The 12,663-nt window shown below is 37.9% G+C and overlaps 1 protein-coding gene across 8 annotated transcripts in view; it reads right to left on the bottom strand.

Annotated features, from left to right (window-relative positions):
* The window catches only part of kcnab2b (potassium voltage-gated channel subfamily A regulatory beta subunit 2b), a 69,721-nt gene that overhangs the window by 26,060 nt on the left and 30,998 nt on the right, over positions 1-12,663 (bottom strand). The window contains exon 1 of one of the 8 annotated variants that reach the window (XM_055187760.2): positions 7,456-8,351. The exons of 6 other annotated variants lie outside the window; for them this stretch is intronic. In XM_055187760.2, coding sequence (XP_055043735.1) covers positions 7,456-7,664 — 209 coding nt within the window. In that variant the 5' untranslated portion in view covers positions 7,665-8,351. Of the gene's footprint in view, positions 1-7,455; positions 8,352-12,663 lie in introns of those variants that run through there. One more of the 8 variants, XM_055187762.2, reaches the window with a different exon arrangement.

Here is a 12,663-nt window from a genome sequence, read left to right as displayed (position 1 = left end):
CACCAATATAGTTTTGCACGGTTTCAAGATTCTCATCCAAGCCATCCTTCCAAAATCGTTGTGTGTCTCCATTCCGTGCTTTCTGAACGAGTCATGAACGCGCCCAACCCCCACTCCCAAATCGTTCTTGTTGTTTATTGGCTGGAACACTTTGTTATGTTTCGTGGTGGCAGGTTTGACCACTTTGTTTTTGTTGCAGTTTGCGAAGCCTGGGCTGTCTACAGAGCGTTTTTTTTAAAGTGTGTTCAGAAGACAGACAGCTAGCAGATAGTGAGGAGATGTTTACAGTATGAAACAAAAACATTTTTATGGCCTAAAACGCGTGAATTCGCTTAGAGCACCTTTAATAAATGTCAAGCACACAAAACGTTGTGTCGTGCTGATTATATTTATCAAGCAGCAAAAACACCCATTCCCGTGTGCCCAAAAAGCGTGTTTGAATTCACGTGGTCCTGCGAGAGCGAGTCCAAAGTCCATATTTTTGATTTTGTACTGTGTCGCTCCAGCAGCGCTGCGCAACGCCGTGTGAAGTCTAACGCCGCATTCAGACAGCCAGCGATGTTATCGCTGTGTGTCGCTCGTCTCTTTCAATGAGGCGTTTCTAAATCTGCTTGTCATAAATAAATGAGTACCATCCACGCCAGTAACTGACTAGAGAAGGATGACGTGAACTCCACTGCTTCGTTCTCATTGGAAGTCGCTCCCGAAATTCACTCGAAATTTGCATAAAGTTAAACTTTTCTTAACTTTCTCGCGTCGCTGGACACGCCCATACGGTCGCCAACGGTCACTTTCCATCGTGTCGCCGGAAGTCGCCCGGTTTCCATTGAAATGAATGAGATCGCGTCGCTCTGCTACTGCTGGTCGCTGGCTGTCTGACCCCTCGTTCAGACAGCCAGTCACATTAGCTACAAGAGACAGGCTACCATTCATTTTCAATGACAAGCAGGCTATTTTATGCAAATGCTGAGCGATGCGACAAAGCGACTGCCAATCGGAGTGAAGGAGCAGCGTGACGTAGGTCTGGGGTCGAGTCGGGGAAAATAATTCAAGATGGCGGAAAATGCGTATTTCTGTATATTTCTGAACGCCCATCAAGCGAGTGCGTGTCGCTCGGTGTCGCTCACTTTTGTAGCTAATGTGACTGTTGGGTTACACACGCGTTTGTGGATCAGAGTTTAAATCGGGCACTGGTCGGACTAGTCTCGTATCACTTCACAGAGGATTGGAAGAAGATGACAAAACAGACAATTCATGTGACTTCCTTCAACAACACAAGCATCATTACGCCAATTGTCATTGCACAAGCGCAGAGCATACCAGTTTCAGTAATCAATCTGATCAAGTGTTTACATGTCCTTTTGAGAGGATTACAAAAGGTTTTTTATTCTGATTGAGGTTTTTGCATGGAACATTTGTATTCAGATTGAACATTTAAACCGATTACAATTGTCCATGTAAACGCAGCAGCTATTGATTTAATAACAAGAGCTACCTTAAAGTGCACAAAGTGAAAACTTTTCTCTCACAAGCCTTTCAACCTTAATTGCATTGTGATCCTCTGAGGTGATATGTAATGTAATAAAAGTTTACCGTAATACACATCTTACCTTCATGTCCAGTTATCTTTTAAATGAATCTGTGGCACACTGTCTGCACTGACAATAGTGAGTGAGTGAGTGCTCTGATCTTAACCCAGTTTAAGCTGGTTTGACGGTTTTAGAGAGGCACTTTTTAGCTGGTCAGACTACGAGAAGAGGTAGGCAAGCTTATGACTGTGCATGCATACTGTACATGTACTGTGAACTATACACCATACTATGCAAATGCTAGCATCTAAATTGCATTCTTCCTCTTTATACATCATCTATACTGTATATAGCATAGGGTGCGTAGGAGTACTATGTTTATGATACAAACAGGCACAAAACAGCAAGGTAATGTAATCTTTGCCAGCTCAGTTGTGTGTCCAGCCCAAGCAGGACGTTAGTACCTCGACTAATTGTAGGCTGCCACAGTCAGAACAGGAGTGCAGACGGTAATAAATGGCCCGGCTGTAATGAATCATGTTAAGCTACACTCAAACGTGATTCACAAAAATGTGATTCCTCACATGCTCCGTCTACCCATAACCACCCATGCCACATAACATTACCTAAATAACAATGATATATAATCGATTAAAAACGCCTTTGAGATACAAATAGATGCCAGTGATGGCACAATATCCTAAATGAGGCTTCAGGCTATGGGACCTTTGTGGAATGAATTATATGGGAACTGTCTGAAGATTCGTCTGGAGTACAAAAGATTACAACAGGATGCATAGGAAACGTTCACACTAAACGTCAGAGTTGTGTACATAAAAAGTGATAGAAAATATTAGACTGAGAACCAGAGGCCAGATTCACAAACCATTCTTAAAGTCCCACTGAATAGAAAATCAGGTTTTTATTGTTGTTTACGTCTATATGGTATTTTCAGAATGTTTTAAGACAAGTCATGGGCAAATCCATCATTTAACACCATGCTTTTCATCGTCACAAATATGTAACCAATCATATCAACACAGTTGAATGCGTGGATCAGTAGTTTGAGTTTTAGACATTATGTATGGATGCTGCATAGATTCTGCGCTGAAACGATTGCAGGACAGCTGCATCAGCTTTAGTGCTGCTCACACATGCAGGGTGAGTGTTGTAACGTGTTAACATCAGCGTTAAAAAATGTGTGCTGCAAACATATCACGTATGCATTGTGTGAAACCAAACTTAGCAGTTATGTGTCTGAAATTGCTGAATGTAGCATCTATTTACATTTATATCTATGGTCCGAGCTGTGCAATTGAGTAGAGGTGGGAACTAACTTGCTTATTAAGAAAAAACGATGACAATGACGAGTTTTTCCTGTAATCCATATTTCCACTATTATACACCAGGTGGCGCTCTTACCCAACTTATAAAACCCGGAAGTATTCCCTTAAGCCGAAAGTATACTAGGGACGTCCGCCTATGCGCGTCGTCCGCATGACGTCATTTTCGTCACCAGAAGGGTCCGCGGTACAGTGCGCGTACAGTCCGCGTACAACAGCGCATGCGCTGGAAAATATTTAGACCGGACACTCCACTATAAACAATAATACAAAGGAAATAGACAGCGTTTGCACACACTTGTTACTTCTTCCAAGAACAGAAAGCTGTGGAGCATGTTTGTTACCACAATGTTTGATTCCTGTTCTTTGTTGTCTTGTTGTTTGTTCTAAACTGTGTTTGCAATGGTGGATCAGCTACTTTTCTTCACCTATCCTAACGTTTTAATGTACTGTAAATGTCGCCAAATCAGTGCTGCTCTGACGGCCTGTTAGACTAATAATTTGAAAAAGCAATCGTTTGTATTGCGTATAGTGTCGAACGCGGCCATCCGCGTGTAGCCGCGGGGAGAATACTTGGAATACCCCGGTATACCCCGGCCTTTAGGCAAACATTTCAAACTATGTGTTGCTCTGAATCTGATCTCTATCAAAAGTCATTCACAAAAATGTAATTATTTTTTAAAAAACTTCCCATATTTGAGAAGTGATAAAAAAGAGTACAAAATAAAGGTAGTATGAAACTTTTTTTTAAAAGCAAAGAGTCTGTTCTTTCATTTGATATATTGTAAGTTTATATATTTAAACTTTTGTGAAAATTATAAAAAATGCTGGTGCTGGCAGGCAACTTTTTTTTAAATGCTGGCGGGGAAAAAGTTCTTGCTTGGGTTTGGGGTTAGATTTGGGATTGCCTTTAGTATGTCATTTAACTATCCCCCCCCCATTGATGCGTTATCTCGTCAAGTAAGAGAAAAAATGACGCTTTCCTAATGTGTTTTTACTGTAATCTGTAATTCTGCTATTATCCACTAGTTGGCTCCTACCATATTTATAAAAAACTGGAGCAAAAACTAATTTAATTAATTTTAAACTCTGTGTATGTTTTCATAATCATTCTGAGTCTGATCTCTAACAAAATTCCTTTACAAAAATACAATTATTTCAGCTTTTTGCTCAAATTTTTTATTTTTGAAGAAATACCCATATTTAAAAGGTTATAAAAAGAGAACAAATCCTTTTTGTTTGTTTGTCTGTTTGAAAGCAGAGAGTCTGTTCTTTTATTTGATATATTTGTATGTTCATATATGTATAGAAGAAAAATTTTTCTGGAAGGCATTTTGTGAAACTTTTGTAAAAATCACAAAAAAATGGCGGTGGGAAACTTTTAAAAAAGGCTGGTGGGAATTAAGTTAATATATAAATTTTTCATGCTTTGTCTATTTTTAACCCATGGTTGCTTCAAGTTGGGGTTAGAATTAGTGTTTGGGTTAGGATGTCATTTTATCAAACAAAAGTTGTTCTAACTCCAAACCCAAATCACAATGGTAAACAACTGTAAAAAAAGAGAAACCAATACATAAAACGACACAAAAAGATTTATATTAAGTATACAGGAAGGACTGACGTATCATGCACGCAAAATTGGAATTTGGAATATGACTTTTCATTCAATACATACACTGCATGCTATTTAATCATGAGAATGGAGTAAAACTTTTAAATATGCTAATATGATGCTCAAATATGCGTTTTAAATTATTACAATTATTCACTACAGGGAGACTTTACATTCATATTACCTGCCACCTACCATCTTCTTACAAAGAAAACCCCATTACTAAAATCGATCACTACATGAAGTCTGTAATCAATAATTCATTGTGCCTTTAAACAAACACACCTTCATCAGTCTTATCCCGTCAACGGCACTAAAGCTAGCAGCCTATAAGCATTTAAAAGGCCCGAGAGAAGAAACTCCTCAACTCAGGACTTCCCCACTTGGCTGAGGCTGCATGTGCTTGGCCTGCTCCACTAATCCTTGGCATCCGTTAATGGATGTCGACAGGCCCTTAACGGGGATCAAACTGGGTCTCTTAATGCCTTAAGCAGCCTACCTACACTAACACAGCAGCTGCCAGAGGTACGGTAACTGGATACTGCACTTTTACTGCTGCTTAGTTGAAGGCATCTTTATTGTTTATAATTACTGTAGCAAAACAAATTATTTTATAACAGATTTTCCAGCAAGTTCATAGTGCGGCACATATCACACGGGCTCGGATGAGACAGAAAACTAGCTGGATTTTCACTCCTGCCCTATGGCTGGCACACTCGGCAGATGTCTCAGAAAAAACACACAAATGCTCATTAGTCCGGCAGATGACCCAACACTCCACTACCACTATTGGATGTTGCTAAAATTTACACACTGCATCTTTAAAGTAACATCTACTATAATACATTTATTATTTATAGTACTAATACACTAATACAGTATGTGACCCTGCAGTGAAATCCAGGTAAAGTCTTATAAACTAATTATGAGATTAGGAGCAACAAAGTTTAACTATTATTTCTCTCTTTTACATGACCTTCAAGTCAATATTAAAGATATCAAGGTTATATTTTCTCAATACGTTCTTTGGATCATATAGGAAAACAGGAAATAGTAAAAAAAAAAACTTTAGCAGGCAGGGTAAGGTATTATGTTATGTTAATATATTGTTATATTCTTATATATCTTAAAAAAATCCAATTTGTTGTTGTGAAATGAGTATTGCTTTTATTAAAATAAAAATAACAGTAACACTTTACAACAAGATTGTATTAGGAAACATTAGTAAATGCATTAACTAACAATGAACAATATAGTCGACCCGGCATGTATTAACTCTATTAACTCAGCTAATGTCAAGACAGTTATTTATGTCAGTTTATGGTGCATTTATTAATGTTAACAATTACAACGCTTGATTTTAAAAATTTATTAGTAAATGCCAAAATTAAGACTTCTTCATTGTTACTATAGCTAATGCATCAACTAATTGTTAACAAATGCAACCTTATTGTAAACTTAAGTGTTACCAACATAACTACACTGCAAAACATGACTTTTTACTTTGTATTTTTGTCTTGTTTTCAGTAAATGAAGGTGAATTTTCTTGATGAGCAAAATGAACCAAGAAAATTAGTCTAGTTTTTAGACAAAAAAATATAAAATTTAAGTGAATTTGTGCTAAGAACAAAAAATATTTCTTAAATTAAGCTTTTAATAAAAACGTAAACTTATTTTTTTTTTAAATTTCACACCCTATTGGCAGATATTTTTAAGCACAAATTCACTTAAATTTGATACATTTTGTCTAAAAACTAGACTTATTTTCTTAGGTCATTTTGCTCATCAAGAAAATTCATCTTGATTTACTTTAAGATATTTGTACTGCACACTGAAAAAAAATGATTCATTGAATTTAATAAATTTTTTTAAGGTAAGTGGTTGCAGTCAATTTATTTAAGCTACATTTAAACAAAAAAGATTAGTAACCTAAAATAAAATGTAAAACTTTTGTTTAAATGTAGCTTAAATAAATTGATTGCAACCACTTACCTTAAAAAAAAGTATTAAATTCAATGAATAATTTTTTTCAGTGAAAGATAAAAATGCTAAGTAAGAAAGTCATTTTTTTGCAGTGTAAAACCAGATGTTACTCATTTAAAACAAGGCCAAAAAATGTTCACAAATTCTTGTTAAATGCATGCAAGCATATTAACAGCTTTGAATTTCAAAGACAGCATGAACGTCTCAGGTGATCAGTTGCACATTACAGTAGATTTATCTGGAGGATGCTATACAGTGCATATTAAGGGCCTTTAATGTAAAACATACAAACTACAATATTGAAAATGAGAAGGGAGGGTACTAGAAATAAAGTACTATCAATATCACACTACAGTTTTACACTACATAGGAAGTAGTTACAACAATGAATACCACGGGTATGCACACTGTAATGTTTAAGTGAGAGAGCACTTTCTGTCCACACATCATAATCTCATTATCAATGTTATTTTTCACCCTTAAATTGATAGACAGTATTGTATAGAGAGGACAGAAAAGTGGCGGAGAGAGCTAGGAATCGGGAGTGTCGGAGCACTGCCCACTACACACTAGTTGCTTCAACATCATCTTTGTTTAACACAGAAGGCATGCTAATTGTTTTAATGTGCAATGAAAGAGACTATTTGTCAAATAAAAGACTTGATCTTATAGAAGCCATATAATGAAAATCTGGAAGAAACCTTAACACTCTTTAACACAATTCTAAAAATGAATAGCAACCATTAATAATAAGACAACAGAGACACCAAATATAAAGAGAAGGAGCAGGTAAATGTCTCATTTAGTTGACAACTTTTTACATTTCAAAACCCTTAAGAACTAAGTATGCAAACATCCTTCTTTACCTTTTAGCCAGACTTTAGATTTTAACTGTAAACATGTAACCTACAATTTAATTCAATTCATTTCAATTAAACATTGCCGCAAAAGAAGATGAAATAGATCCTTGCAAGAAACCGAGACCTACCGATATTTCATGCCAGGTCTCAAGCAATGGTCAACAGAAGAGTGCATGCTCTGTACAGATAGATGGCCCAGGCTTCTGGCCACCATCGCCACGGTCCGAAACTTGCTTTTGGTCCCCAAGCTTGGGCTGTTAGTGTTCTGCCGATTCAGTCGGTCTTCTGTGCTCCGGCTTACCGCCCGGTGGTCCGTGCACACAAATGACACCTGCATGCTGACGGCAAGCCTCTGCGGACAGCCTTACCACAGGGATTCAGTGAGGAACCAGTCTCAAAAGTAACAGTGTTGTTACTTCTTAAAGAAGAATAAGCTGAAGTCTGGTCTTGTCCTTAAGACCCGAAGGTGAAAAATGTTTTTCTTCTAAAACTATAAATGCTAATAAAAAAGTCAACAATTGTTATCACAGCTGTGAGAAAGGTGAGCCCAACAGTCAGTTGTTACTCACAAGTGCAGTCATCAATGTGTCCTCTGTATGTGCACATATTGTAATATGTGTCTCGGCATGTACTGTATGTGTGTGAGTGAATTTCAGCGCTATGGCTCCACAGCAGCAGCAGTCCATGAAACGGTAAACCCAGGGCACCAATCACATCAACACACAGCACGGGGGAAATTCCACATCCATCTACGTCACACTGCAGAACATCAAGCACCGCTCATCGGGTCTCCTCTGCTCTTCTCTTCTTCAGTCTAGAATGAGTTGCTTGTCTTTTTGATCCTGCTTTCTTCTGTGATCTTTCAGTCTCTCAAATATTTGCCCTGGTGGCGTTTCACTGATGATCGTAATGTTAACAGACAGTGAGTTTTCATAAGCCGGATTCTTGTTTAGATTAACATCCTATAATGTTACACACTGTGTACTGAACACATGCATAAATGCCAAGTGAGAGAGAGAGAGAGAGAGAGAGTATTTGAAAGGAAAGTGGGAAGGTACAAGCTCACGCGATGTTGTGTTAGATCAGCTCGTACCTGATATTCCACACTGCCTACGCATGACAGAATGTCCAAGGACAAAACACAAATCTGGCATGAGCCGGTGTACAACACACATGCTTCTTAAACAATTTACTACTGTAGCAATGAAAAAGAAATCCTTCACCAGACAAAAATGTTCAATGACATTTAAGTTCCCATGTCCTTCCAAAACATTGATTTATATATGAATAATAATATGAATGTAGAATGCAGATTCTGTGCTATAGCACTCAATAATCTGCATCTTAAAGGATTAGTCAATTTTCTTAAAAGAAAAATCCATATAATTTACTCACCACCATGTCATCCAAAATGTTGATGTCTTTCTTTGTTCAGTCAAGAAGAAATTATGTTTTTTGAAGAAAACATTGCAGAATTTTTCTAATTTTAATGGACTTTAATAGAGCCCAACATTTAATACTCAACACTTAACAGTTTTTTTCAACGGAGCCCCAAAGGACTACAAACGATCCCAAACGAGGCACAAGGGTCTTATCTAGTGAAACGATTGTCATTTTTGACAATAAAAAAAACAAATATACACTTTTAAAGCACAACTTCTCGTCGTGTAGACCCGTTCATGATGCGCCAGCTGACCCCACTATGTCACCGCAATACGTCATGACGTCAAGAGGTCACAGAGGACGAACGCGAAACTCCGCCCCAGTGTTTACAAGAGTCTTGAAGGAGGACTGTTCCGACGTTGTTGTATGTCAACTGATACTAATTAATGTCTTTGTGTCAGTTTATTGTTTAAAATGGTCCGTAAATGTTCGTTTTATATATGTAACACGTGACCTCCCTACGTCACTACGCATTTACGTTAGGTCGCGCTGGACCGGACCTTGACGAAAAGTTGTGGTTTAAAAGTATATATTTTTTATTTTTCTTGTCAAAAATGACAATCGTTTCGCTAGATAAGACCCTTATGCCTCGTTTGGGATTGTTTATAGTCCTTTGAAACTCAGTTGAAAAAAACTGTTAAGTGTTGAGTTAAGTATTAAATGTTGGGTTCTATTAAAGTCCATTAAAATTAGAAAAATTCTGCAATGTTTTCTTCAAAAAACATAATTTCTTCTGGACTGAACAAAAAAAGACATCAACATTTTGGATGACATGGTGGTGAGTAAATTATCTGGATTTTTCTTTTAAGAAAATGGAATATTCCTTTAAGAATACATATTATTCCCACCTGTTTATTCAAAGTACATCTGGATATTAGGCGCAAACTGGACTATTAAAGCCACTATGTTGGATTTCACCAATAGAGGTCCCTTTTTTAAAAACAAAAACTAAGGGAAAGCTTGAAGAGAGAATTAATGGGAAATGTTGTCTTCACCATTTAGACATGTACAGTATGGAATTCGCTAATCATGTTCAAAGACAAGGTTAGGAAATAATGATTTGATCACTTTATTAAAACGTAGTTCAGTGATCACGCGTGATAAATGGATTTCAAGAGCGTCACATTGCTGTGGCATTGCACACTCATACACTATATTCACTCACTGCAGTGGTGGATCTGCCGTTTTTCCTGAATTTGTGAATGTCCTTTAAATATACTTTAAAAGCTGTGCGGACGTGTGCGCGCGCAAGGCGTTAGCTTAAAGTAAGTACAGTATACTGTACTTATTTCGTCTGCTGTGTTCCGGGCTTTGACGAACCCCGTTTGCGCGTCCAACATTACACACAAGGAAAATGTTTACGTGCATTTGGATTCCGTCCATCTGGCGATCTTGTTGATGGACTAGTAAGTAAATCTCTCATTTGTAAACTTGTTTGCGGTCTATGTTGTATGTTGTACGCGCTTTCTTAACTTTTAAATCGTTTAGCCTCACGTCTCAAATTCGCACGTGTAGTTGTTGTTATGGGCTTGATCGACTTCATGCAGTGCTGCAAGAACCGACCGCCGGATGACGTCAAAGTGCCGTCTCGGATCATTCTCGCGGTACTTTGACGTCATCCGGCGGTCGGTTCTTGCAGCGCCACACGAAGTCGAACAAGCCTAACGTGTGTGACGTCGTTGCCGTAAAGCAAGTCGTGATTCTCGCGAGATTTGTCAGGGGCGGTTCTCTCAAGCTTGCATTGCTGGTTTTGGTAGCGGCGTCCTCCCCGAGCTTCAACAGGAGGATGATTCGCCTTACTATGACTTTGTTTACAACCGAAATAACTTTGAAGCTGTTATATTAAGGTAAAATAACTGCATAGTGTGTCTTTAATTTCAACATTTACTAATATGAATTAAATAAAAGTTGTAACTGTTAACATTAGGTAATGCAACATAAGATGAACAATTGGCATTAACAAACATTAACAAAGATGCTAATAAACTATATTGTTCATTGTTAGTTCATGTTAGCTAATGCATTGACTAATCTTAACAAATACAACCTTATTTTAAAGTGTAACCGAAATATTAAAGATTCTGCATTATTTCGACTGTACAGTAGGTTATTATCAAATACAAATCAGCAAATTAGTGACATTGGCCAAGTTTACTTATTTTAAAAAAGCACAGAAACACAAAAAAGAGACATTAGTAGTTGGAAGAAAACAAGCAGAATACAAAATCACAAGCCAACATATCTGTCTGCATATGTAAATGCAGTATATACATAGCATCCACTGAGACTCTGTGGATCATAGGACAGCGCTAAGAGATCAGAGCCAAGCTTATAAATAAATAAAATATTTCTAAGCTAACTGCGGCAGTCCTTAGTATGATCGCGAATAGTGCACATTCAACCGACCGTAAACGCTTTGAGATAAGCTCAATAATAATCTGACATGCAAATGACACACGTCCCTCCTGCAAATTACAGCTTGCACGCATCCAAAAGCATCTCATAAAACCATTGACTGATAGAGCGACTGCCCAGTTTTCATGTGCTTGGGATTAGTAAGCGGCACGTCATTCCGCCTCCAGATGAAAGGAAGTGGACAGGTAGTTTAAGTGAACATACAGCGTTTCTTTAATGGCACCTTAACACGCACCTGCCTCAGGACACAAAGACTCAGGCAGCAGGCTTGTTTGATGTGACCCTCCAAGCAGCGGTCCATTAAAATAAGACAGACAGACATAACAAATCATTCGGTATCAAGAAAGAAGTGACAGAAAATGATTGCTTAAGTTGAGATGTGAAACTGTGCATTATAATATTCGCAAACTCAGTTCCTCAGGCTGCTAGCATCACCCAGACTGCTGCTAAAATGACAAACTGAAGTTATAAGAATTCATCGTCAAAAATACTTTTTCTAATGCTTATTTTACTTGTCAAGGTGCTGTGCTATTTTATTGCTTAATAAGACACTGGATTTTATTCTTCACTGACTTTGCTCCTTAATGTAGTGAGCCTGACACCCCTGTCCTTGTACTGAATGATGCTGTTGCTCCCTAAAAAATGTGCTAAGCACTAAGGAGTTTCAGGAGTGCAGAAATGTGATCCTCTTGGAAAAAGAGCAGTGCCCATTTACCAGCCACTGCGAATCAACAAGGGACAGAAAACAATCCACACTTTATCATGGTCACAAATGTATTTTTGTTTGTGTCACTGTAACCCCGTGAAGGGATTAACCTGGAATTTACGGGTTTTACATTTTCACAACAGTCCGTTGTGACGTTCACAAGCACCTGTTAGCTTCTCATTTCCCCAGTAGTTGTAAATCACATCCGTCCTCACCGGTACATGTAACAGATAGTTGTGCTTTTAGATTTGTAACAGCGCAGTTTTAAATGTCAGTGAAGTCGGATGCACGAGCCATAATTGAATTATAAGTGAATAGAAACCTGAGTCGTAGTCCATTATGTGTCGAACAGTTGAGTGCAAGACTTAATGCTGGGCTCACCAGGAGATGTGACCTTTCTAATAAGAGAGGTGGGCTGTGTGAGGTGCGCTTGGGGAAGAGAAGGTTAGCATTCATTAACTGTATTTATTGCCTTGGTGTACTGCATGTTAAGGGCTTCTGTGCTAGAAAAGTGGGCAGCTGTACAGCCTAGAGCCATCAGACTGAAGGTAAGAGTCATGAATCAAATCCTTCATAGAATAACAGATGGAGTAAGAGATAAAATATCAGGGTCCTCTAAAAACCTTGATATTAGTACCAGTGTTTGAATAGGAACACTATACATACAAACATACTATTAAAACAAAATATTATGTACAGTAGTGGCCAAAAGTGATGTCTGGGGAGGAAATTTGTACAATATATTGAATCATTTGCTTTGTAATTCCCTCTC

This window comes from Misgurnus anguillicaudatus, chromosome 13 (assembly GCF_027580225.2).
Source record: "Misgurnus anguillicaudatus chromosome 13, ASM2758022v2, whole genome shotgun sequence".
NCBI lineage: Eukaryota > Metazoa > Chordata > Actinopteri > Cypriniformes > Cobitidae > Misgurnus > Misgurnus anguillicaudatus.
Note: the sequence above shows the minus strand (reverse complement) of the source record. Positions and strands in the feature narration are given on the sequence as shown.